The sequence below is a fragment of the Falco naumanni genome, chromosome W (genome assembly GCF_017639655.2).
Source record: "Falco naumanni isolate bFalNau1 chromosome W, bFalNau1.pat, whole genome shotgun sequence".
In the NCBI taxonomy this organism is placed as follows: Eukaryota; Metazoa; Chordata; class Aves; order Falconiformes; family Falconidae; genus Falco; species Falco naumanni.
The window spans coordinates 14,514,778-14,542,642 of record NC_054079.1 but is presented as its reverse complement, the minus strand read 5'-3'; the positions used below and the strand labels follow the sequence as shown (position 1 = coordinate 14,542,642).

Here is a 27,865-nt window from a genome sequence, read left to right as displayed (position 1 = left end):
TCAGCTTCCATTAATTTCACACTGAGTGTTCCACACACTGAAAGAGGATTAAAAAAAAAATGAAACAGCAACAGATGATTTTGCATACAGAGAGGTAAAATACTCCAGAGTTGCCATCATGTGTCAATGACCTGTGTAGACTTGTGTGTGGACTAACACTAAACACTTATGTCTGGAGAGCAACTATCTGTAGTCTTAGGAAATTAACTTTGATAAATGTTCAAGTGAAGAAAGAAATATGCTCCACTTCTAAAAGCATGAGCAACTGCAGATTTCTGTGTAGAAATATTTTACCCATACCATGGAGGAAGGGATGCTCAAATTTCCCTCTTCTGATCCATTTCACCTCACAAACATGAGACAGACATCCAATCTTCATGTTTGCTTTCTTCTCCCCCCCCCCCCCCCCCCCCCAGCAACATTTAGTTTTAGTTAGTTTTTCCTTTGGTTTGCATTAGGAGTGCTTTGTACACTGAACTATCACTTTGGTGTGAATGGAAAGAGTAACCAAATTCTTTATGAGAATTTTTGAGAAGTGCCGAGGAATGCAGATAGACATGGAATAGAAAGTGTCTGCATCTGCCATCACCACAGTTCAAGATAGCAGTCCATATTTCTTAAGAGTGCCAAATATATATAAAAATATAAAAAATATAAAAAAGCTGAACTCTTATCTGCCTTATAAAGTGATGCCAAGAGAGCTATGGAGAACAGCCCTGATTATGCTGATGTCTCTTGTGATTTTACCATATGGAAACAAACAGACAACTCTTTCTTATACTGGTCTGTTTGAGAAGTAACTACTTTGGCTGAGATGGCAGCTTCATGACAAAAGGTGGCTGGAGCTCCCCATGATTAACTAGAGATTTCATCATTTAGGTCTTTCAGTGCCTTGCTTGTTTTTCTGGTTGAGAAAGGAAACTTCCAGAAAAGAAGTTTTCAGTTACAATTTGTTTCTGGGGAAAGCATAAATCGTTCTTCAAGAGGAATGGCATGCTGCCATCACATTCACTGAAGCATTCAGTGCACTGTGTAAAGCTGCTGATAGATGTCTATTCCAGACTTTCAATATGGTTTCAGTAGTTTAGTTTAAGGAGGAAAACTCCCCACAGTCTCTGAGAAATACTTTAAGGTAGTGACTGGAATTAAATATAGGGACATAAGTCTACTTTATAAATTTTCAAAACATCCACCACAAAACAAAAAAACCCCACCACACACAACCATACAACACACATTTTGTACTATCTTGCTGATCTGGTATGACCAGGGTTATTGATGCACTTAATTTGCAATGAAAAAGAGGTGTATCTAGATGGCCCGGACAGCTTCTGATCATATGTTTGAATGTTCTTGACAGTTCATCAGTAATGCACTTTTGTCTTCTCAATCTATTTCCTAAAATTCTAATCATAAGCAGCATGTATGCAAGGTCACTCTTCATATTTCTTAGACTCTTTCTCTAACATCCACTATTAGACACTCTTGGAGGCAACCCCCCTCCCCCCCAAACAGGCTAAGCAGACCTTTGGCCTCACCTGATAGTAGCTATGTTTTATTCTTATGCATGCCCTCCCATTCAGTTCTTTGAACACAAAATTATTTTCTCCCTATTTAGCTTTCTGGAGAAACTAATTCTAGAATACATACCTTCAAACCACTAGGACACAACCTGTCTGATGAAGCTAAATGCTACTTATGCGCATAGTGTGTCCTTCAATCACTGCAATCATTCTTGATAAAAATGACCAGAAAAACTCAATGCTTTTCTTTTTTTTTAAAGTCTAGGACTTTATTGCTCTTTGTATTCAGTTGTGGCTATTCTTTATCAACCATCATTTACTATAAGTTCTTGACAGTGACCAGACAATCCGGATGGGACCAGTTTCTTCCCTGCACCATATGTGGACTACATAGATTTATCACTGATCATTTAGGTCCTTGAAACTTTCATCAGAAAGCCCTTCTTAGCCACCATTAACAATCTGGCCTGACCTGAGATAAAGCCAACACACACTGAGCGCTCCCTGAGAAACATCTTTTTCCCTGCAATTTAGACAGTTTGTTGTCATATGACATACTACTCCATTTAAATCCCAACATTTACCCAGAAGCGTGTAAGACTGCTTAGTTATGAAGCACAAGAAAAAAGTACTGGCTCAGACCAAACCATATGGTTTCAAATCTATCATTGAAATTAATTTATAAAGGCAGCTGGTGGAACATATAGTTCTATCATCTGCTAAGCAGCACGTGATCCTGAGACCGCTGGTGAGATGCCTCTTTTCTCATTTCCTCACCACTACCATCACACACACACACAACCACATCAGTAAGAGAACACATGTGCTAAAGCTGTTGTTTAACACAAAACCACATGCCCCAAGAGTGGAATTCTAAAAGGATTTGTAACATAGAACACTGTTTTTACAGTTGCAGATAAACATTAATTGTACATTTATAAATGATTCTACTGTAGTTACTACAGACATCAATTGCTTTTACAGATGACAGAACCAAAGTAATTTCTCCTTAAAGGGAACAATACTTCTTTTAGAAAAAAAGACTAGGTCTTGATTACAAAGCTTTATCCCTTTTTCCAAACAGCTACTTGTGCTCTTTCTAGATGACTTGTGAATACATACCGCATGGCTCTCAGTGCAGTTTTGTATGCCAATTCAGCATCATGAGGTAGGAGAGAGGTGAAAAGATACTTGGCAAATGTGTGCATTGGGACACTCTCTCGATGGATGAGTTCACCTAAACCACTATATGGTCCAGCTGTGGGAAAGAGAATGTTGGTTTTTACAGACTGTTAAAACCCAACTTTTGGGCCTTAAAAAACATTCATTATACCTTGAGTTAGAATTGGTATTCAGAGACAGTTTGCTATACAAAAGGTAAAGTTACATCGATAGTTTTGGGAAATATATTACAAGTATATTAAATGCTATTTATTCTTTGAGACAACAAGACAGACTGCAAATTGTAGAGTACTAAGCACACTACCAGTGCACATACAAATGACAGAATGGTTCCAGGGCTCCATGGGGCTCATTCAACAAGTTTATGGTATGCAAAAGTAGAGGATAATAATCCTACCTTTGCCTCTGCATAGTTATATTGTGCACATGAATCCCTATACACCCTCTGTTAGTGCATAATTGCTTTATCACAAAACCACCAGAAAAAAAAAAAAGTAGTTACAGTAGAAAAACATGCATCTTCAATTAAAGTACATGACAAATCACAACAGCAGCACCTGATCCCTATTAATGTCTCACCTGACATTACGCATTTAAATAACCCTTTGGTCTGGACTTGGTCTCCAGATGACTAGGTCAGATCTTGCACCAAGGCTGCTTTTTTTGTTAGTCCATTATAGCTACACAATCTTAAAAACTGTATTTATTGTGGGGAAACTATTCCTGTTGTTGGGGCAATGGATTTTGCTCACACTCAGTGCAGTACTTCGACTTTGATAATTTAAAAAAAATAAATGAAACTATTTGCTTGCCAAGTTCTGAATGTTCATGGTGCATATGAATCCCATTTTTACATTTTTTCCTATAACCTTAAGACTGTTATTCCTATTAATAGGAAAACTGTATCAAGCAGTTTTTTACTTCAGCAGCTAGAGGTCCAGGCATTAAATATTGCAAGATACAGACTAAGAATCTTACATTAAGTATAATTGGATAACTATTGCACAAATAGCAGCCACCAGTCCTAGAAGTTACTACTTCCTCTTCTACTAGAAATTCCATCCTACCATACTTGGATGGATGAATGACTGTGTGAGCACACTTCTTCACTGCAGTCACACATGTCATAGCTTCCAGCAGTGGTTCAAACTAACATGGCTGACCCTACACTGAAGTAGATGAGGAATACTCACAAAATGTATTCAACCACTTCTGCTGCAGAAGATGATGAACTCCATGAGAGAGACATGGTAACAACTTGGACCAGCACAGCTGTTTCAGCAATGTTTTTCTGACTGGTGCCTTAGCACAAAATGCAAAGATAATAATCACTAGGCATGAAAAAAATTCTGAGCTCCATAGGTGGGCATTTTTGAAGACTGGGGCTGATCACAAAGGAAACATCAATGAAGATTAATTAGGTGACAGCACGTCTCTCAATCATTTAAAATGAAGTTGAAAGCTATTCAAAACTAGACAGCATTGCTTCAATGAAAGAAGCCATTTTGTGTATGTTTGCCAGTTGGTGGTCCAGCCAGAAACTCAGTTAGGACATGAAGAATACATGACAAAGCGTTTATATGAAAATATATTCTGCTATTAACTTAGCAGTCAAACAGAAAAATTAGAACAGTTCTTAAAACACAGTCTTATGTTCTGCTTTCCCACACATTCAAATGGTAGCTACATACAGCATGCATTAATAGCATAGAAATCATCTTCATATTGGATTAAGCTTTCTTTATTATAACTACAGGACTTTTAACTATAAAACCAGAATTGATATGATTAGGATCTTAAATCACTGCACAGTTTTTCCTCTATGTGAGCTGGCAGTTTCTGCCTAACCTGGAGTAAACTGAAGCTATTGCAGAAAAGCCAGATTTCTCAGCACACAGTAATGAAAGACCATCGTAGTACGCTGCTCACCACAGCAATTTTGTAGGTAGTTATTTTAGCAGACTTCCTGCTATGATCACTTGTTTACTACTCTAAAAAACCAAAAATATCAGTGATCAAAGTAGTAAACTAGAAGTATCAGAGAATACTTGAGAGAAATCCTGTCTTTTCCTCATAAAGCATCTTTACCAGTAAATAGATGAAGCAAGCTGATTTTATAATCCATAGAACCCCTCTATGGTGGTTAATAGCTGGATCCAACAAGCAGCTGTTCTTGTCCAAAGGCCATAAAGCAGCAGTTACAGCCACACCATAATGGAAACTCTCCCTATGGTGCAGCTTCTCTGCAGTTTCAAATCAGTAGGTACCAAAGTGCTTAAGGACCTGGGCAATAGTGAATCAAAGCTGAGAACCCTAAACAACATACTGCATCTGTTCAATTAAAGAAGTAGTTTTAAAAGACAAATGTCTTGCAGAAAGAAAGCAAAACCTGACTGCTGTGTAACAGTCTTCACAACTTACCTAGAGCAGTATCTCACTCCCCACTATCCCTTGAGCAAGCACTCAAAACTTGGATCATGCTTTAGCTAATTGGTTCCTTTAAAGTTTTTTCTTCCATTAAAAACTCCCAAAACTAGAAAGACAACCTTTGAACCCACAAGACTACTTTCTGAACAAGAGGCCTAAGTGCTATGTGTTGAGCCTTTTTAAAAGCTAAGGCAAAACCATGCACTTTTTTGTACACATTTTATTGCAATACACCAGCTAATTTCCAAACACAAGTTATTTGTCTTAATCAAAATTTAGTCACAAAGCCAGGCCTTAAGCCCCAGCATTTGACCATATATTTCAATTTTCATGTATGATACAAATTTCAGAGGCAAGTAATTTTCCTAATTGCTACAGAGAAACGTGTTATATTTCTGCCCCAGCAATTCTAAGTGAATTTTCTGAGCTTTTCCTTGGGAACAGTGGTAAAAATCTTCATACATTTACAAAGCTGCCAGATTTAGAAATTTGCTACCCAAGAACTGTTGATGATAACTGATGTCTGTATTATTTAATTGTGAGCCTGGGTTGTATAATTAGGATACTGAGATTATGCCAAGCAACAAATTTAAAGAAAAAAATGCAATAAAAATTAAAATGAAAGGCTTATAGGTCAGTAGATGTCTTATCTCTATAGTCATGTGATATCTGATGTATGTTTAATTTTCATAAGAGACTGGAAATAAAATTTTGCTGGAGTTCTGCATTAAAATACATCTTAAGTATGTAAGGCAGTTTCCACTGGAATACTAATTCAGTGCACTTATATAAGTGAAGACAGTTTAAAGAAGCAGTTAATATCTACATTGAGCTACCTTCTAATAGGAAGACTGCTTGTTTTTGAAAAATCTTCACCAGAGTATCATCCAATTCAATTTCCTGTAGCTTAGAAATGAGCTGCTCCTCATTTCGACAAACCTTCTCTTGTGCATACAAGCCATCTGGCATTATTCGTTGCTGTCCCAGCCCTATCAATGCTACTTCCACAGCCAGCATTAAATAAGATTCCCCTTCTTCTAAGAACTTGTGTGCTGGCAGGTGCTGGTACTCCAGAGATTTGCATTGCCCCATGTTCTCTGTAAAGGGTGACACAAAGAACAATACATCAGGAAATCATTCTAATCCATAATCTGCCTATAATGCCACATTTACAAATGCTTCCTCTATCAGTATTCATTTTTTAAAAAATATTTAAATTACTAGCACAATCTCAAGATCCAATCTAAACTACCTGATCCAATTCCACATGGCAGAAATACACAGGACAATTAGGCTTTAAAAAACCCACTCAAGTAAAAATAAAAGTTTTCATTTTAAACTGCATGATTTGGAGAAAGGCAGTTTCTCCAGCTTTGTGTTAATAAGGCCAAAACTGGAAGATCTATTTCAATTTTTTCCCCACCCATTTCCATATCTCCTTAAAGCTTTGATGTTGTATAAGTGGAAAGGGAAGGTGCTTATACACCTGCATAGATTTTAGCTATTAAGATTGTGCAAATACAGTAGGCCTGGGAACTCTACAACTTTAAAGCATCCTGTTTGCTAGAGCTCTTTTCATGCTTTTTTATTTGTTACACTTGTATTTATGATAAACATATATAATGTTTCTGGCTTTTATTAACATTAGAAACGTTACTTTTAGTAAAGATTATTGTAAATTCCACACAGACCAAGCCATAAATTGCTTTAAAGAATACTATTGATTCATTTGGCACTTCACAGATACACCATATGACAAAATGCTATTTCAACCTCTAGCAGTTTACAGTCTAGTTTGGGAACAAAATGTTGTAATGTACAGATGTAAGGAGATGGACAGCTGCAGCAAATGAGAAGGCAGAATGCATTTGGTAGACTGCATGTGCTTGTGTAGGGGGAATTTACTTTTCAACACACGCTACTGTTATTTCATGGGGTTGTTTTGTTTTTTTCTAATTGCAAAGAATCTGATTTCTTTTAATTAAAGTTCTTCCAGAATTGGTGGATATGAGATTAGAAGTTTATTGAATAAAATCTAATTGAATAAAATGTGTTTTGAGGCAAAGCCCCAAGAAGATTTGGGATGTGCATATAAAAGAGCCATAGGTAGAGGGATGAATCAAGTTTCTGACCACACAGAATGTGATAAGAAACTACCACAGAGGTGGAAAGAGACTGAGAATAAGGAATAAATCAGTTAAGCTCCTGGGAAGAAAATACTGAAGTTAAAATGGGCATACACATCCTATCCTAAAACACGTATCAATACTGCAACACTATTTTCCAATTCATAACCTTTATAGACCCTGTATATTATAAATGTTAAGTGTTTTGTCATCAATTTGAAGTATTATGTACACTTGTAGCTAAGAAGTCAAATAATATCCTGGACTGCATAGGAGGAGCGTTGCCAGAATGAAGGAGGTGATCCTTCCCCTCTGCTCAGCACTGGTGAGCCCACACCTGGAGTGCCATGTCTAGTACTGGGCTCCTCATAGACATACTGGAACAGATCCAGTGAGGAGCCACAAAGATGATTAAAGGACTGGAGCATATCCCATATAAGAAACTGAGACAACTGGGATTGTTTAGCCTGGAAAAGAAAAGGCTTGGCAGGATCTTACCAAAATGTATAAATATCTGATTGGAGAATGTAAAAAAGAGAGAGCCAGACTCTTCTCAGTTGTATCCTGTGATACAGGACAAGAGGCAATGGGCACAAACTGAAATACAGGAAATTCCATCTGAGCATAAGAAAACACTTTTTTTACTGTGAGGGTGATCAAAAACTGCAAGAGGCTGCTCAGAGAGGTTGTACAGTGTTAATTCTTGGGGTTATTCAAAACCCAACTGGACACAGTCCTGGGCAACCTAGGTGGCCTTGTTCTGAGCAGAGCAGGTGGACTAGACAATCTCCAGAGGAGCCTTCCAACTTCAACTATTCTGTGATTTCCTGTAATTTCTCAAAGAGGACAGAGCAATGTATGTAGAGAGGGTTGCTGCTATAAAGTCTTGTTCATTTTTATTTCAAGCATGAAATATGGAATGGAATTGTCTTCAAGAATGAGTAACTGGTAATTTTTGAAGTGCTTTCATATAACTTATAACAAAATTTTACTTTAAACATTTTCTCTCCCTTGTGTTTTCTTAGGGAATGCAAATGTGAATTCTTATACTATAAAGACACTGGCTTCACAGCTAATTCAGAAGGGCAAGATAGAAAACCACCTCCAGTTACTGAAGACTTAGAGAAGATTTCTCCTTTTGCATGGCCTTACCTGTGAAGTCTGAGAATCCATGGAAGCTCTCATCATCCATTCTGCAGGCTTCCATCAGGCTAATGAAGAGGGTGCCAATTGGATCCAAAGGGTGTCCCACCCAACCTTCAAGATTTGTTATTGAGGTTACTCCTTTGTGGAGAAGTTCTGTGACAGAAAAGATGGAGGGAGGGAAAGAGAGCACACGTTAGCGCCTCAAAACAATTATAGAAGTAAAACTGATTAAAATGCTCTCAGTACAGAATTCAAAGTATTTCCAGTAGCTTCTGCTTAGAAGGAGAAAATAATATCTTTCAGGGTGAATTCATTGCCCTTTGTGAATATGTTAAAAGAGGAAAAAAAGAAAATGAACAGAAGTCAAACATTTTGAGCACTAGCAAAGTGCATTATGGGTAAAAAATTGAAACTGCAGTATCTTTTGAAATCTTACTTGATACTAGCAACTCTTCTGAAAATGTCTGCTGAAAAATTATAGCAACTATTTTTTGTAAAATATTCACAACCGTTTCCACACTCAAAAGATAAAGTACCATTTTTACATTTTAAGTGAATCTGATGGGACTTAAATAAATTAAAATATTCTAAATCATTCAATTTTAATAAATAAAATATGAGCTTATCTTGCATCTAAATATTTATTGAAGTAATAAACTCAGGATGACAGCTCCTAAAAAAGAAGAAAAAAAAGGATAAAGTGTTTAAATGAGGTATACAAGAAAAAATTGTTCTTTAAGTGATTTTTTCTTCATTCTAAAGTTTCAGTCAACAAATACCTTCATGGATACTTTGTTCTGTAGCCCTCATCCATCAATCAGTTACAACATGAAAAAACTGTTCAGCACAATGAATTGAAGGAAGTGTGGCTGTGGTAACAGAGGTTAGAGATTCCTCAAATCCCTTTTTTTACTGAGAGTCTTATGGCAGTAGCTCCCCTTTGACTCCAACTCCCAACTTTTTTCTTCTAGACACATACACACGACTGAACTTTGAGAGATCAGATGCATTATGGGTGACCATTTAAAAATTGTATACAAGCCATTACAGATGCTGCTTCTCTGCCTATAAAACACTAACTTGTACCTGCCTCTGCTCGCTCTTGTTCAGAAAGTGCCATCTTTATGAGTAACCATATATATTATCACAAAGCTTTAAAAGCTTGCTTCTTATTCCTATTTAAATGTGTGGGGCTACAAAGTGAAACTCAGCCACACTGCTGAACTGAGTGTTCAGGAGGGTGGCTTTTTTTTAAGAATCAACTGATATGTAATACAAAAAACAAACAAGTAAATAATTTTCTTACTAACAAATAGCATGTGTTAAAGATGACAGGCAGAAGCATGTAATATTACCAAAAAGGATTAATATCAGAGACTTCTTACTGACTCACTCATATTCCATTTCATCTATTGTGTCTCCTTATGAGCTTCACTGGTGTCATGCCAAAGAAAGGCTTCAGTCTTCCATTCATATAGACATTTTACTTTAAATCACACAAGTGGTTCCACGGATATCAGATCAGTCACACGAATGAAAGCTAAGTAGAAGCATGTGGTGGTTGCTGAACTGAAACTGTAGCTGCAGAGTTAATCTGCTTATAGAGAAGACCAGTGTATTTTGCAGTATTAAAAGAATGTTTTTTAAATTCCAAACATAAGAGAAAAAAACCCCCCAAAGCAGTGAGTAGCAACACAGAAATTACAAACTCCTTTGTTTTGGGGTAGGATGAATTGCATTTCATACACTCCATTTTTAGCATAATATTAGTTGACAACTATAGAAGCTGCTCACAGGGAAAGGAACTTAACAGAAGTATTGAATGTCTAGATACTGCATTAGCAACTGGGAATGAAAAGGAGCAGTACCATGACCAGCACGCTTGCAGCAGACCCTTACCCTTCACACCTATCAGCAGTATGTACACACATACACACACTGACATAGCCCCCTCCCTTCTTACCTCCCCAGTATGAGAAGCTGGAAAACATGCAAAGCTTTTAAAGGAGCATATGTTAAGGAAAGATATATTACACAATAAAAAGATTCAGAAAAATTCTCCTAAGTAATAATACAAAGTGCTTTTAAGTTTTGTTAAGATCTAGGATCCACAATGTGCTCAAAACTTCCTCCTTGGGCACTGTGAAATGGAGGTACGTAGGAACTACTAGCTAATATTTTTTTTCAGTCAGGTGTCTACCTTGTCTTCAATTTCTAAATTATCATTTCTGGGAAGACACCTGCACATACACTTGACAAATTTACACACATGACTTCGCACTAGTATTTTTGCTTACAATGCATGGGATACACATAGTTAAGTGTAGCAACAAAGAACTAAAATAAAATTTGAATGAAAGGTGCTCTTGTAGTAGCCAAGAATGTAATTCCAGGTTTTCCATGTGCATTCTTTAACCACAAAGTCATCCTTTTCTTCTTCCACTACCTCTTCAAACTTATGACAAAGTTCAGAACAGGATTATTTTTGGTAGAATGTTCCTTCAAAAAATAGGGGTAGTTCTCAGAGGAACACCACAGAACATTTTATAAAGCCAATGTTTCAAAAATCTCATTTCTAGTGATGTTTTAAGCATCATAAGAGACTTTTGGAACAAACTGCCACATTTCTGTAGTGCAGACTTTGCCTTGTTGTTACCTTCAATGTCAACTTTAGGCTTCCATCTCAGAAATATATAGCTCTGCTAAATTATATGTCAGAGGAAAAAAATATTTTAAATATCTGATGTGCCAAATGCAAAGCTCTGTTTAGAAGCCTATAAATTACACAGGATGAGTGTTTACACTGTATAACCAAAACCCCTGATTGGGATAAAGGCCCCATCGTGTCAGATGTATTGCAGAAGGCAGAACAGAGCCCTTGCCCTGCAGAGCTCACAACCCAGCTTAAAAAAACTCTCCAACATCCAGAATGTGACATTACCACTATGATCATTTGGACTGAAGAGTTAATGTCATCTTTTTTGCTTTAGTTTCAAAAGCAGTTTTCTTATGCAAAGTTCCAGTCTGCTGTATTGTCACCTTGTCATGTCCTTTGCCCTTCTCTCTTCCCCACATTTACCTTTCTTCTGAGCCTGGAACATTTCCAGCTGTTTCTGCTGCTGCCTCCTTAGTGTATTAACAATAGCTATTGCTAGCCTCAGTGCTTCTCGTGAGTATCCATGAGATCGTAATGCGTCCACCCTCGCACAGGCTGTAGGAACATGTTCTAAAATGGAGAAAATAATTGAGGAATAGCAATGCTTCCATGTCTGCAATGGCCTGTTTTGCTAGGTTACTCAAAAGGGCTTTTTTGTTTGTTTTCTTTGTTTTGTTTTTATAACTATGCAAGAGAGACTTAAATGACTACTTCTGAGCCGGCATTTCAAGGGAGCCTCTGTTCTTTTTGCCAGGCTTTTCATTCATCTCCCCACCATCCCCCTCAAATAATGCCATAGAAACTGAACAAAGCAGCAAGTCATGGAAATGTCCTCCCAGTTTAGCCACTTACCATGCCAGAGGGGCCACCCATGAGAGTCAAAGACTGAGTTTTCAGTGTTGTCATGGTAACAGTAGTTTGTATATAGGTCACTGCAGATAATGTGCTGTAAGTGGCTGTCCTGCCAGTGCAGATCGCACGCCTCTATGGCTCGAGTGAACACCGTCCGATGTGGCCTGTTTGATGAATCTGTCATTTTCACAAGTTCAGAAAGCTGCATCAGCTTTTACTCATTCATATGTGAATTAGTCATTCACAGTATTCTTGTCTTCTGCCTATTCACCAACTCCCAACTGACAGCATCCTGCCTTGCCCCTCCTCTGCAAGGAGCAGACTGCAGATGACATTTCACATTCTATTAGCCAACAGCTCAGATGAAGTGTGTGCCATTCACTTTGCATTCAGAGAGATCTACAAACCAGCACAGCTAATGCTAAATAGGACTTTGCAAAGGGAACAGTGAGAGATGAAGGACATTAAACAGCATGTACAGAACTCCCCTAAAAATCTAGAAAGTATATGGCACACAGCTACTCAAGCATCCCCAGCTTCTCTCCTTCTCAGACCCCAAGCTACTAGGATGAGGGACAGATAAACACCGCATGAAAGATTTTAGTTGTTCTTTTTGAGAAGTGACATTAACTTTCAACACTCGCATAATTTTTTGTCATAAACATATACAAATACTGCAAAGAAAGTGAGGTACTGAGGCCATGGGACTGACATAATCCTTACTGGACATCTTCCTATGGCAAAAGCACTCTGTCAGCATGGCACTGTGTATATGAATGTTAAAATGCCATGCCAGAGTTGCCACTAGCCTGCCCGGGTTGGGCTGAACATCATGAGATCCAGAAACCAAAACACTTTTGCAGAAAGTTATATGTTGAATGAACTTCTGTCCCCAGATAGCTGCAAGATTTAAAAATGAATCAAGTCTATTACCTTCAGAGGTAACCTTCCAAGAAAAAAAAACCAAGGAAAAACCCATCTAAGCCCGAATGTACCATCACCCACAAGCATTTAATATTATCATGATTATATAAAATATGTATCAAAATATTGAGGGTTTTGAAGATTATGAGTTTTTTTCCTCCAGTTAATATCCTGCATCTTCTTCAGTTATTAGCAAAGTAGCAACCTTTGCTTGAAGATGACTGGAGAAGGCTTGTCAGATTTGATAATCACATTTTAGATTAGAAAACATAATATTGAGTAAGAAGAGACACCTCCTCCAAGAAGGCAGTGTTGCCTCTGCACCCCCCCACCTGTCAATGCAGACTGCACAACACAGAGCACATCCCACAGATAGCTGCTTTAGTTTCTCACACACACAGTTTAATGTAGTTACAACAGATCTCCCTTTAAGTAAGTATCAAAGGCTTTGTAACTGCAAACAAAATAAAAAATCCAAAGCCAGAAGGGATATAAGATTATAGTCAAGCAAAGAAACAACAAGCTTTTACATGACATACTTCAGATACATCCAATTTTCATGCAACAAGTATTTAGAAGGACTAAGACCTAACTAAACAAAAATACTTGCTTTGAAAACATTGCAGCCCCAGCACAAAAAGCCCCACTATTTATCCTCTCTGCAAGAATAGTATTAGTGAAAATAAATTTGGATGGTCAGTCCTCAACAAGAAAGTTGCTCATCCCAGGAAAGAGTGCTGAACTCTGCAAGGCTAGAGTATATAAGATAGAGGCTATATTATATATTGCAGTCGGTATATATATTTAGGCTCACCTTGGTTAGCATTTGCACCCTGAGGCAAAGCATTGGTTAAATTAGGCAGCTCGTTTCCATGGTTTCCATCTTCCCAGGGACAAACATCCACACTGTTCCATTTTTTCAGCTGTTTTAGCCAACTGGCCTTCTGCTCCAGCTTGCAGTGGGGATTTAAAACTATACACATCCACAGAGCACCTGATTTAAAAAAAAACATTGCTAAATTAGGTTTTCTATTTAACATGCAGCAACCAATGACTAATTTGAAACTTTGTACGGTAACACTTTTTCTCCCCTTGAAGGCTACACACTGCTTGTTTCCCAGCTATGCCTAACACCAGGCAGACTGAATTCCTGATGCAGAATCTCAGAGCTGGTGTGGCCCATCTGAAACAGTTGAAAGACTATATCAAGCTAACCTTCTCAATTAAAAGGCATAAAGTGGGTCTTTTGTATTAGAAAATCCATAGTTCACAATGTATGGCCCATCAGACAGGAACATCAGTCAAAAGCAAACAAGAATTCACAAAAAGTTACAGCAGGAAATTACCCAAGTTTTTCTTTGAAATTTTGTACCAGAAGCAAATGTTGTTTTCTACAAACAAGAACTATGTATCTTCCAGCTTCACATTACAGGAACCAAACAAGTGCATTAGTAAGACAAGTATTTTGTAAACATATACTCCCACACACAAAACCCAGCAGAAGTACTGCTGATCATATAACTCATTCCCAAACACATTTGGACCTCAGAGATCCTGTAAACACTGGTTTTGTGCAGTCTAAAAGGAAAAACATATTTTTACTGTTACTACTTCAGTTATTTGGTTACAGTAGAAAATTTGTTTTACATTTTCTGTTTATGGAGCTTGAAGGGAAAGCTAATTTGCACTGACATTTCACATATATCGTCACCTTAGAACCTGCTCCCTAACATTATATAACAGGGCAGGCATAAATACATCAGGGTCTCTAGCAACAATTTTCAAATGGAAAGGTTTTCCTTTAAATCACCTGTCTCTTCATCAGCATGAACTTTGACAGAAGCATGAAGACATCTCAAAATACTGTTTAGCAACAGTTCATTTGCTCATTAAGAACATGCCTTATACACTAGAACAGATTTAAAGGATATGATTAAATTATGCAATCTTCATGACAGGCTGAAAAAAAATAAAAATAAAGAAAAAAAATGCAGCTGGTTCTTCCAAGATAATAGAATTCTCATGTTCAAATATTCTTTTGCTAACTAAGAATGCAAAATGGATACTGAGAGCACAGGCCATCACATTACATTCATTCCTAAAGTAACTCAGTATGTCCGTATGCCACAGCACAGGAGCCAGTGGAAACAGAGCTTGACCGTTAAGGTTGCAAGTCCGCTGCTATTCAGACCAACATGGAATGGGGAAGAGTAATATCAAAGAAATCTGAAAACCATAACAAAATAAGATATGGTAAAGTGCAGAACACCAGAGAGACACTACACTAATGCAAATTATTACTATACAGTAGAGCACATCGTTTTGTTGGGTTTTTGTTTGTGAGGTTTTTGAGGTTTTGTTGATTGTGTTTTGGTTTTGTTGCTGTTTGTTTAAGTGTCCAAAACTTGCCATGGGAATGAATAAAGCCAATACTGTTTTTAAAAACTTTTTAAAAAATCAAATCATATGACTTTCGTTAGACATGCTCTTCAACACGCTTCACTCTGCAAAAAGAGTCAAATTATAGAATAGAATCATAGAATGGTTTAGGTTGGAAGGGACCTTTAAAGGTCATATAGTCCAACCTCCCTGCAATGAGCAGGGACATCTTCAACTACATCAGGACAATCCCTACTCTCTCAGCCTGTCTTCATAGGGGAGATGCTCCAGCCCTCTGATCATTTTTATGGCCCTCCTCTGGACCTGCTCTAACAGGCCCGTGTCTTTCCCATGCTGAGGGCTCCAGAGCTGGATGTACACAGTCCCCCAGGTAGGGTCTCATGAAAGCAGAGTAGAGGGGCAGAATCACATCCCTCGACCTGCTGGTCAAGCTTCTTTTGATGCAGCCCAGGATACGGTTGGCTTTCTGGGCTGCGAGTACACACTACTGGCTTGTGTCCAGCTTTTCACTCACCCAGTACCCCCAAGTCCTTCTCAGCAGGGCTGCTCTAAATCCCTTCCATCTCTCAGCCTGTATTGATACTGGGCTGCCCCGGCCCAGGTGCAGGACCTTGCACTTGGCCTTGCTGAACCTCATGAGGTTCACATGGGCCCACTTCTAGAGCCTGTCTAGGTCCCTCTGAATGGCATTACAACTGGTTCTTATTATTAAGCATCAATGCATTCAGCACTGCCCAAGACAAAAGGACTATATTTCTTGCAATGTACAAAACAAAACAGAAGATGGGGCATATTGGAAAGCCTTGTAGAATGGTTATCTTGGGCTTGTTTATTTTCAAAATCAAGCATTACTTTAGGGTACTGAGGAGACACTGGTACCTCTCAGCTTCTGAAAAAAAAAAAAAAAAAGACAAAAAAAGCCCGTTTAATACTTTGTAACCAGACTTCCAGTGTTTTCAGACTGAAGCAAAAGCAAAGTGGAATCTTATCCACAAGTGGTATTTCAATCATCCAGCAAGGCAGAATGCACACTACTGATTACACCATGCCCCTAACAAAATGAGTGGCTTTTTTTCCCCCCTTGCATCTCAGAAACACCACTGGAAGCAAAGGAATTCACTTGCCTTCTTCAGAAGCTCCACTATGCATGCGGTACACCTAAGAGGCAGGAAAGGGAAGAGATACCCCAAAGTACCAAAAACCTTTAAAAACTTCTTTGGTTTAAAGAGGGAAACTATGTCAAGCATAATTACAGTGTTAGCAGCAATTGTCTCAGAAATCCATGCTATTTTTATGCAAATGAAGCACAAGGACAAGTGTATTTCTAATAAACCCTACACAAACTACTTAAAATTTCAATAGATCAACTGCACCCTGCTCTGGGTGACTTCAGGGTGGGCTGTGTGCAATCTCGCCCAGCTTTCATTGCCGCTGGATTCCCTGCAGAAAGAGGAGTGAAAGACAAAACTCCCCCACTGAGAAGAGAAGGGAAGGGAACAGAAAAAGCCTCAGGCTCAGCTCTTGTAGAGCTACAAAGGCTACCATCTGGGAGAAGGAAGCATAATGCCAATGACCTCACACTCCTTAGCCTATTTGAGTTTCAAGTTTTTGTGTATATGCGTATGATCTCCCCCCCCCCCCCCCCCCCCCCCGAGTGTGTGCGTTTAACTGTATTCCTTTCTTCCTCCTCCTTCTCCCCAAGCACCTTCCCCTCTCCCCTAATATCTGCTCCATTCTGGCTCTTTCAATTCACTGGTTTCTGTTCTGCTCCTAACACTGAAAAGTCTGGGGAAAATATTCACTTTGTGCCCAGATTTTACCACATGCCAACTAGAAGGAGCCTGGAGGATATTCTTCCTATTTCACTCTGATGCTGCTCAGTGGAAGCCCTTATGAGCTGGCCCTCAAATGTCACCACCAACCTGAAAGCTTACAACTGCCTCAAGAGATTCTCTGTTTTCTGCCTAATGGCTCCTATATGGGGAAACTGCTGATCACACTTAGTCCTTACTTTAGATAAGGCTTACGGAAAAATGAAGGGCATCTACTTGTAATTAATTTGTGGGGAACATATCTAAACCCATTTCTAGTGACTTTAGCCTGGAAACTGCTGTTCACAACAGCTTATATTCAAAAAAAGTTTCCAAAATACATTCCTGGCATTCTCAAGTAAGTTTACCTGTTTGACTAGATTTAATGATGTCACCAATGCCACCTGCAATATGAACAAATGTCTCATAAAACGGAAAAAAACCCACGAAAAAACCCAGAGAATGCGTTTGTGTTCACGTATTCTGTTTTTCTAACACAGATCACTTTTTCCTGTCTCCCTTTCTCCAGGCACCAGATATCTTTTCATACTCGATCTCAGAAGGCTAACACATTCCCCCCTCCAAACTAAACTAAAAGTAAAGTTCTTATTTGGATCCCTTGATTGTGACCCATGTCTTTCCAATATGAAGCTCCTCACAGCACAGTGGCAAAATATCACAAACCAATATGCAAATTCCCCCCTCCCCCCCAAGATAACTGGAAGACAAGTCGTGCTCTGACTGCAATTTGATAAAGGGAATGAATTTTAGAACTGTCATATTGCAGTGAGGAATTGTCTAATTTGGTTTAACACTAGTCCTTTTGACGTGGATAAAGTCAACTTTGCCAAAATAGACCTTTGGTTCAAATAGCCCTCTTTTTGAAAATGCATGGTTGTCATTCATCTTTAGTGTGCCTCACATCACAAAGAAATAGGTTACATTATTGCTTTAAACAATGCATGCATGCCTTGTACATACAAATGGAACATCAGTACTTTTGTATTTCTCAGTAAACATCCGTATCTCTGAATTCATGAGGGAGAAAGGAACAGCATGCCTTTATACTGATTAGGATTTAAACATGCAAATTGAAAAACATTTAAGTATTCACTCACTGTAAAAGTAGGTATTGTAATAATTACACATTTTGTGTATGTATGTATTCATGAAGCCAAAGAAAGTGCAAGAAATGTATACAGACTCTCCCAAGAGATTAAGCGTTGCTTGGTTTTCATAAATCCCATTATATTTTATTCTTGTCCCAGTAAATAGGAGGGAGGTGGTGGAAACAGCTTTAGTGGGGGCTAGGACACCGGGCATGACTGAAGATCCAGTGTATGATTCTGTTAGATTGTCTGATTACAGTCTTCCCAAGAAATTTGCTTTTCCTAGAAATATTATGCTATCTTGTCAGGGCTGCTACACAGCAGCACTAGTTTGGGCCAGTGTTTCCTCATTTAGAATATCTATGTACTTGGTGGCTGAAACTTGGTCTTTGCCATGGAATTTTACATTTAATATACTTAAGATCATTCCATTCATTTACAAAATTAAAATTTGCAAGAAATCCATATGTTTGATATGTCTTTGCTCTTCCCATTAATGCATGTCTCTTAAAAAACCCCAAAAACCCCAAAAGCTACCAGATTAGTAACATCTGATTATTTCAAAGAAAGTGGAATCAAGTAATCCCTTTGTGCAACAGACAAATCAGCTTCAGCACTTGCTGCACACTTGCCACTGTGCCCCATTTGAGCATAATCAATTCTATTACAAAAGCATCATTTTCCAGCACTGGAAGTGCCAGAACAGTAACAATAATAGGAGATGGAACCTATAACCCCTTTAAAATAGAAGTGTCAGCAAAAGATTTTAAAGTGGTTTACATCTGTTTTTTAAACACATACACACTTTCACAGGGACAGTCACTTGGAAACCTCAAAGAAGGTAGTGCATATTTATTGTTTCTCAATAAGAAAGACAAGTGCATTCAGAATGACTGGCAAAGCTACCTCACTCCTCCAGGAATGGAGAGATCTCCATTAGAACAAAGCATAATCAGAAGTCCCACTGGAGAATGATCCAATTAAACAGTTGATTTTATGGAACAGTTAAGATAGGTAAAGCACTTCAGTGCTGTTCTCTCCTTGATAAGAACCCCAAAGAAAAGTACTCTTGGCATTCAGTTGGATCCAAGTTGCAATTTTATTCATAAAAAGAATTCCCTAATGCACTCTGGTTTCTCTATGCAGCCTTCAGGAAAAAAAGGCTTGCTATGGGTGCTGTGCTTCTTGCAGAACAGAATGTTTAATTTTGCTTTAATTCATTCTATTACTGAATTAAACTTTGATGTATTGATCTTGTCAAGTGCTTCATGCTGATTGTATTGTGTATGATAGTATAATCACTTCCCATGCATTTAACACTAGCTGGCTGATTAATGCAACAGATTACATGCAGCACTGATGGCAAGAGGGAATCATTGCCCTTCTGCACATTAAACTATGAATATGAATTAGAGGGGGTGGAAGTGTAACCCAGGGACAAAAAAAGTGTCTAATTCCTTAAGTTTCCCTTTCTCTCTTACTGCATACCTCTGCTCCAAGGGATGAAGGCACACCTGTATTCAGCTGAAAGTAAACAGGTATTTACATTTTTAGATTTGTTGTGATTTAACCCCAGCTGGTAACTAAAGTACCACACAGCCACTAGCTCACTACCCTTACCTCCCCAGAGGGATGGGGAAGGGAACTGGGAAGGAATGTAAAACTCAAGGGCTGAGATAAGAACAATTTAATAACTGAAATAATATAAAATCAATAATAATAATAACAACACCTGGAATTGACTGCCCCAGGGGTGGAAACACAGTCCTACCATCTGCCATGGACTGATCCAGGCTGCACTGGAATAGGATGAGGCTCCAGAACACCTGCAATACATTGATGACATCATTGTATGGGGTAATACAGCAGAAATTTTTGAGAAAGGGAAGAAAATAGACCAAATCCCTCTGAAATACGGTTTTGCCATTAAACAAAGTAAGATCAAGGGACCTGCACGTGAAATCCAGGTTTTGGGAATAAAATGGCAAGATGGATATCGTGAGATCCCAATGGTTATGATCAACAAAATAACAGCAACGTCTCCACCAACTAATAAGAAAGAAGCACAGGCTTTCTTAGGTGTTGTGGGTTTCTGGAGAATGCACATTCCAAATTACAGTCCAATTGTTGGACCTCTCTATCAGGTGACCCAGAAGAAGAATGATTTCAAATGAGGCCCTGAGCAACGACAAGCCTTTGAACAAATTAAACAGGAGATAGTTCATTCAGCAGCCCTTGAGCCATTTTGGACTGGGCAAGATGTAAAATCTGTGCTCTACACCACAGCCAGGGAGAATGGCCCTACCTGGAACCTCTGGCAGAAAGCACCAGGGGAGACTTCAGGTCGACCCTTGGGCTTTTGGAGTTGGGGATATAGAGGACTGGAGGACCCCTATACTCCAACTGAAAAAAAGATACTGGCAGCTTATGAAAGGATTCAAGCTGCTTTGGAAGTGATTGATATTGAGGCACAGCATCTTCTGGTGCCTTGGTTAATAGTGCTGGGCTGGATGTTTAAAGGGAAGGTCTCTACACATCATGCAACTGATGCCACATGGAGTAAGTGGGTCACACTGACCACACAATGAGCTTGAATAGGAAATCCCAGTCAACCAGAAATCTTGGAAGTGATCATGGACTGGCCAGAAGGAAAAGATTTCAGAATATCACCAGAGGAAGAAGTGACATGCTGAAGAGGCCCCACTGTATAATAAATTGTGAGAACATGAGAAGCAATATGCCTTGTTTACTGATGGGTCCTGCTGTTTTGTAGGGAAGCATCAGAGGTGGAAGGCGGCTGTATGGAGTCCCCTGTGACAAGTTGCAGAAACTGCTGAAGGAGAAGGTGAATTGAGCCAGTTTGCAGAAGTGAAAGCTATCCAGCTGGCTTTAGACATTGCTGAAAGAGAAAGATGGCCAAAACTTTACCTCTAGACTGATTCATGGGTAGTGGCAAATGCCCTGTAGAGTTGTCTGCAGCAATGAAACAGAGTAATCGGTAACGCAGAGGTAAACCCATCTGGGCTGCCGCATTATGGCAAGATATCGCTGCCTGGGTAGAGAACTTGGTTGTAAAGGTACATCACGGAGATGCTCGTGGTCCCACGAATTGGGCCACTGAGGAACATCTAAATAACCAGCAGGTAGATCAAGCAGCCAAGATTGAAGTGGCTCAAGTAGATTTGGATTGGCAACATAAAGGTGAATTATTTATAACTCAGTGGGCCCATGACACCTCAGGCTATCAAGGAAGAGATGCAACATATAGATGGGCTCGAGATTGAGGGGTGGACTTAACCATGGACACTATAGCACAGGTAATCCATAAATGTGAAACGTGCTGCAATTAAGCAAGTCAAGCAGTTAAAGCCTCTCTGGTATGGAGGAAAATGGCTAAAAAATAAATATGGTGAGGCCTGGCAGACTGATTGTATCACACTCCCACAGACCCACCAAGGCAAGTGCCATGTGCTTACAATGGTGGAAACAACCACTGGATGGCTGGAAACATACCCTGTGCCCCATGCCACTGCCCAGAACACTATCCTAGGCTTTAAAAGACAGGTCTTGTGGCGACATGGCACCCCAGAAGGAATTGAATCAGACAGTGGAACTCATTTGTGAAACAATCTCATAGACAATTGGGCCAAAAAGCATGGTGTTGAGTATGTATATCACATCCCCTATCATGCACCAACCTCTGGGAAAATTGAAGGATGTAACAGACTGTTAAAGACTATGCTGAAAGCAATGGGTGGTGGGGCCTTCAAACATTGGGATACACATTTAGCAAAGGCTACCTGGTTAGTCAAGACCAGAGGATCTACCAGCTGAGCTGTCCCTGTCCAATCAAAGATTTTGCGTACTGTAGAGGGGGATAAAGTTCCTGCAGTGCACCTTAAAAATATGCTTGGGAAAACAGCCTGGGTCATTCCTGCCTCAGGCAAAGGCAAACCCATTCATGGGATTGTTTTTGCTCAAGGGCCTGGGAGCACTTGGTGGGTAATGTGGGAGGATGGGGAAGTTCAACGCGTGCCTCAAGGCGATTTGATTTTGGGTGAGAATAGCCAATGAATTGAGTTGTGTGATATTGATTGTTATATAATATTGTTTACTGTCACTTCTATGTGCCCATTAGTGCACTGGGTGCCTTGTGGCACCCATCTCTACCACTTTGGATTTGGAGATCTGAACCTGACTCCCCTCCAATTGCCTCACCAATGAAGAATGACTGTGGTGAAACCAGACCAGCGTAGCTGTAATAGAAACAGAACTGGCTTCAAGATGCAACAATCCAACACCTTTTACCATTTTCCCCACCTTAAAAGACTGTCATAACAGATGGAGCACAACATCATGGACTAAATGAAGTCAACAAACTTTTACAGGGATGGTCCATAGACTAAGGGAATGATATTTGTGTGTTTACATGAAAAGACAGGAAAGGCGATGATGTATTGGAAAATGTAGCATGACGTAAATGGTATGGAATAAGGGGTGGATACTGTCCTGGTTTTGGTTGGGTTTGAGTTAATTTTCTTCTTAGTAGCTGGTGCAGTGCTGTGTTTTGGATTTAGTGTGAGAATAGTGTTGATAACACACTGATGTTTTTAGTTGTTGCTGGGTAATGTTTATACTCAGTCAAGGACTTTTCAGTTTCTCAGGCCTTGCCAGTAAGGCGGTGGCTGGAGGGGCACAAGGAACCAGGAGGGGACACCACCAGGTCAGTTGACCCAAACTAACCAAAGAGGTATTCCATACCATAGAACATCATGCTCAGTATATATGAGTATACTACCTAGGGCCAGAGGGATGGAGAGGAGAATCAGGAAGGAATGTAAAACTTGAGGGCTGAGATAAGAACAATTTAGTATTTGAAATAAAATACAATAAATACAAGAACAAAAATAATAATTATAACAATTATAATGGGAAGGAGGGAGAAGGGGAGAGGATTCACGACAAAGGAAGTGATTTCAGGACAAGGGAAGTGATTTTCCCCCTATACTCTGCACTGGTGAGGCTGCACCTTGAATACTGTGTTCAGTTTTGGGCTCCTCACTTCAAGAGGGATGTAGAGGTGCTGGAGCATGTCCAGAGAAAGGCAATGCAGCTGGTGAAGGGTCTGGAGCACAAGTCTTATGAGGAGCAGCTGAAGGAACTGGGGTTGTTTAGTGTGGAGGAGACTTGGGGGGGATCTTATTGCTCTCTACAACTACCTGAAAGGAGGCTGTAGGCAGATGGGGGTGGGTCTCTTCTCCCAGATAACTAGCAACAGGACAAGAAGAAATGGCCTCAAGTTGTACTAGGGGAGGTTTAGATTGTATATTAGGAAAAAAAATTTCACTGAAAGGATTATCAAGCATTGGAACAGGCTGCCCAGAGAAGTGGTTGAGTTGCCATCCCTGGAGGTATTTAAAAAACACCTAGATGCGGTGCTTAGCAACATGGTTTAGTGATGGACTTGGCAGTCCTCGGTTAACAGTTGGACTTGATGATCTTAAAGGTCTTTTCCAACCTAAATGATTCTATGAACAAAATCCAAAGGAAAGGAAGAAAAGAAAACAAGTGATGCCCAATACAATCGCTCACCACCTGATGCCCAGCCAGTCCCTGAGCAGCAATTGGCAGGCCCTGGCCAACTCTCCCCAGTTTATATACTCAGCATGATGTTCTATGGTATGGAATATCCCTTTGGCTAGTTTGGGTCAGCTGATCTGGCTGTGTCCTCTCCCGGTTCCTTGTGCCCCTCCAGCCGCCGCCTTGGTGGCAAGGCCTGAGAAACTGAAAAGTCCTTGATTTAGTATAAACATTACCTAGCAACAACTAAAAACATCAGTGTGTTATCAACATTATTCTCACACCAAATCCAGAACACAGCACTGCACTACCTAATAAGAAGAAAATTAACTCTAATCGAGCTGAAACTGGGATAAGATTCTATTCTAAGCTATCATCAACTACATGCTGTGATCTGTGTGTGTCAAGTAATGAAAAACTCCTGCTCCCATCTTCCTACATTTTAAACTTTTAGCACAATAGAAAAAGAAACTAACCAAGCACTTCTGTCTTTTTGCATGAGCCCATTATTGTAGGCTATGCCTTTTTCAGTTTGTTTTAAAAACTGCCGCAAATTTGCAGACACTGCCATTTGACCAAAGGGTTTCATAGAAGAGAAATTTGCTTGAAAGGTGCAGCCTCCTACAATATCATTGCCTGAGAATACAGTCTACCTAAGAGAGCATTTAGGGATCTGTCACATGTCCATTAAATGCCCCTCTATGCACTTATAGTATCCTATAACCTATTCACCATAGCAAGGCATGGACTATTAGTCTACAAAGTTAGGAGAAAGTATAAAGCACCTGCAAATTAATCTCACCAATTAAGTTCCGTAATATCCACAAAACCATTCATTTGTTTAATAACAATCAATTGAAGGTAAAAACATTGCCAATACTAGCAAAATAGTACAAAAATACTCCCTTATGAATAAGATATGTAATGTGATTCTTCACACTTTTAAGTAGTTGCCAGCATTTACAGCTGTGAGCACAAAGTATTCCCTGCCCAAAAGAGAGACTAGATATTTCATCAAATATTTTAACTGGTAATACACTCTCAGCAGTCACAGTCTATTTTGAGAGACATTGACAATTTTCAGAATAAAAGTTAATGTGACTACTAACTATAAATACACTACCCTACCTCCATTTAAATCTATTGTAGTGATGAAGGAATTCCTCTCAGTTAATTTTCTTAATGCAAAACTGGAAAGTTTGAGAGGTTTGTCAAACAAAACAAGATATTAATGAAAGAAAGATATGAAAATACATCTCATTTTTTAAGAGTGGAACAAGTCCAAACACTCCCTTGTGTGGTGAGAAAGGTAAGGAAAAAAAAGTATGATTGCACAACTATGTTCACAGAAGGTAAATAACCCACTATAAATGGCCGGAAGAACACATTCTGATTATCTAGTCTGAATTCCTTCATACTCTAAGATTTTATGAGTTATTTCAAGTCCAAAAGTGATAGTTGAGTTTTTACAAAAACCAGCATACTTCAATTTTTAAGATTTCCAATATGAGAATCTAGCACAGCTCCTGGTTAGCTGATCTACTGCCTGGCTACCATGACTCAAAATTCTAAGCTTATTTCAAGTTTTCTAGTTAAATTTGTCCAGCTCCAATTACAATATTCAACTACCTTTTGTTTGATTTGTAGAAGTGTCTTCACTATCAACTTTTTAGTCTATGTAGGCCTCTTAAATCATGAAGGAAACCATCCTCCTTTGTCTTGCATGACAGGCCTGAGCAGACCGAGATTCTTGCATCTCTCACTTTAGATTACTTTTCCAATTTTTCAGTTATTTTTACAGTATCCATTCAAAGAAGAAAACTAGAAAATATCACAAGGCCAGATTGCTGGACCACAGAAATTAGTGAAGATTCAGTAATTCCTCTACATAGTTCTATTACTTCTCTTTAGCTCTGGCATTTACTAGAAGTGGTATCAGAAAATGAAATGGCAGCTTAACATTATTGAAGTATTAAAAATAGAGGAAGGAAAAAAATAGTTAGGGCCACAATGAATTTTGTACCAGCTCCAATACAGAACAATTTTTTAGAACATTTTAGAACATTTATAAGTAAATCAGTTCAACAGCTCAGGAATAAAGACTTCAAAAACTGTTTTAATGGGGTACTTGAAGAAATTTGGCTCCTATTGTAAAAGTACTTTACGTCCAATTGAACTAAATAGAAACCCAAACTTTCTGTATGGCATTAAAAATAAACTCCTCAAGCTATGCTTATAGACTAAAGTTAATTACTTTCACCATTATTCATCAAATCTCATAAATGCAGTTTAACCACAGGAAAGAATATCCTCTTTGAAAATAGCTCCCACATACTGTCATACTCCTGCCTCATATATGCCCTCAATTCCAAATACCATTATGGCACATGACAATAATCATCTACTGTTTGTAATGAAGGAGGAAGGAAATAATCCTCAAAAAAGATGGACAGAACCCATCTTTGCACAACAGCAGTCTGGCTTCATTCACCAGGGAAATGAACTTGACAGCAACAAATGAGACACTCCAGGGCCATGACAGCAATTTCTTTAAGTTGTCATCCATAACTCAGTCCTTAAAGCAGCAAAATTGTCTTGTGATGCTAACTCAGAAGTCCTGTTAATTTAGTGCCTCCAATAGCATAAATCATTTAAATACACTGACATATTAACAGCTTATTCTGTGAAAGAGATCTAAACTTAAGTGCACAAACTGAAAGCACACGTATTTTGTAACTGTACAGCAACCACACCATGGCAGCTAAGACTAAGCAAACTGACAGTAAGAAAAGGATTACCAATTAAGCAAAGAAAGTCTACTGGATATGATATAGTTGTAGACACAAATATGTGTAAGATAACACTCCACCCATACATCCCAAAATGAAAGACCAAGGGAAATGGTGCAAAGCATGGTGCATCCCATCTCCTTTGAAACATGGGCATTCCTACAGCTTTCATTTCAAGGCCAGAAATGTAATCTGTGCAATTGATTAATCTAAGCCATGAAATATGAAGGTGCAGGGCATTTGTACTCTCCTTAGCTTTAAGGCAGAACGTGATTCAGTTAGAACTTCAGATACCCAAAGAAATCCTGTAAATATGGATATAAGCTTGGCACTCAAATTTCAAAATTAATAGCCTTGCTGTACCATTTTTGAAATACCATAAAATATGGAGAAAATTGACTGTTTCTACTGCATAGTGGATCCTAAAAAGGTATTGCATGAAGTATGCAGCTCCATGGTATTATAACACAAAAACTGTAATGAATACTTGACTTTAGCGATTCTTTTTCATGGCAGCCCTGAAGTAGTCACTAAATCTGGCATCAGGAAGGAATTTTTCTAGGGACATACTAGCAAAAATCCTAGCTGCTTTTCTCTTTTTTTCCCCTCCCTTAAGTACTAAGCAGAGAAAATCTGTTTAAAACAGCTAGCATGTCCTATTCATACAAGTTTGTCTCTCTAATTGCAAAGGTAAGGAATGCCCGAAATAGAAATATAGATGGAGAATAGCTTCTTTAGTTAAGGTTAAAAGAATCTAGCTTGGTATTTTCACTCAATCGTTAGTTTGCTCATGGCAAAATGGTAATTAAATCTCTCTTAATTGATCTATAATGATTCCTTGCCTAAACTCAACATTTAGAATTGTTTTAGATGAGAAGCAAAGTGTTACTAATAAAAATTTAGGCATGATCCTTCAGGAAATATGTTGTACTATTTCTCTCCATGACATGACCTTGTAAAATGACATTTAAGTTTTAAATTTTAACACAAAAATATATCACTAATCCAGAAAATGTCCAAAATACCAGCAAATGTGAACTCAAAGTAGATTGTCAGGCTGTTCCAACAGATAAAAAGCAGCCCACAGTAGGGCAAATCGGTAGTAAAAAACTAGTAAGACTATTACAACTACTAAGGCAAAGACATATTACTCCACTCAGGAAATACCTTTGAGAACAAGCCATTTAGTATGCATTAACAGAAAGGAACGTAAGGACATCGCCCAGAAATGCTTTATCCGACAAATGAAGCTCTTAGCAATATCATGAGAGGTTCCTACACTTAAAAACTTTAGATAACAACAAGTGGTTGAGATAGACAGGAGAAGCTTATGCATTAAA

General features: G+C 38.8%; 1 protein-coding gene across 1 annotated transcript in view; it reads right to left on the bottom strand.

Moving 5' to 3' along the window:
* Positions 1-27,865, bottom strand: part of LOC121080515 (zinc finger SWIM domain-containing protein 6-like) — a 115,086-nt gene that overhangs the window by 10,563 nt on the left and 76,658 nt on the right. The window contains 6 exon segments of the mRNA XM_040578574.1: positions 2,646-2,781; positions 5,969-6,229; positions 8,411-8,557; positions 11,484-11,630; positions 11,913-12,089; positions 13,651-13,830. Of these exon segments, the coding sequence (XP_040434508.1) occupies positions 2,646-2,781; positions 5,969-6,229; positions 8,411-8,557; positions 11,484-11,630; positions 11,913-12,089; positions 13,651-13,830 (1,048 nt within the window).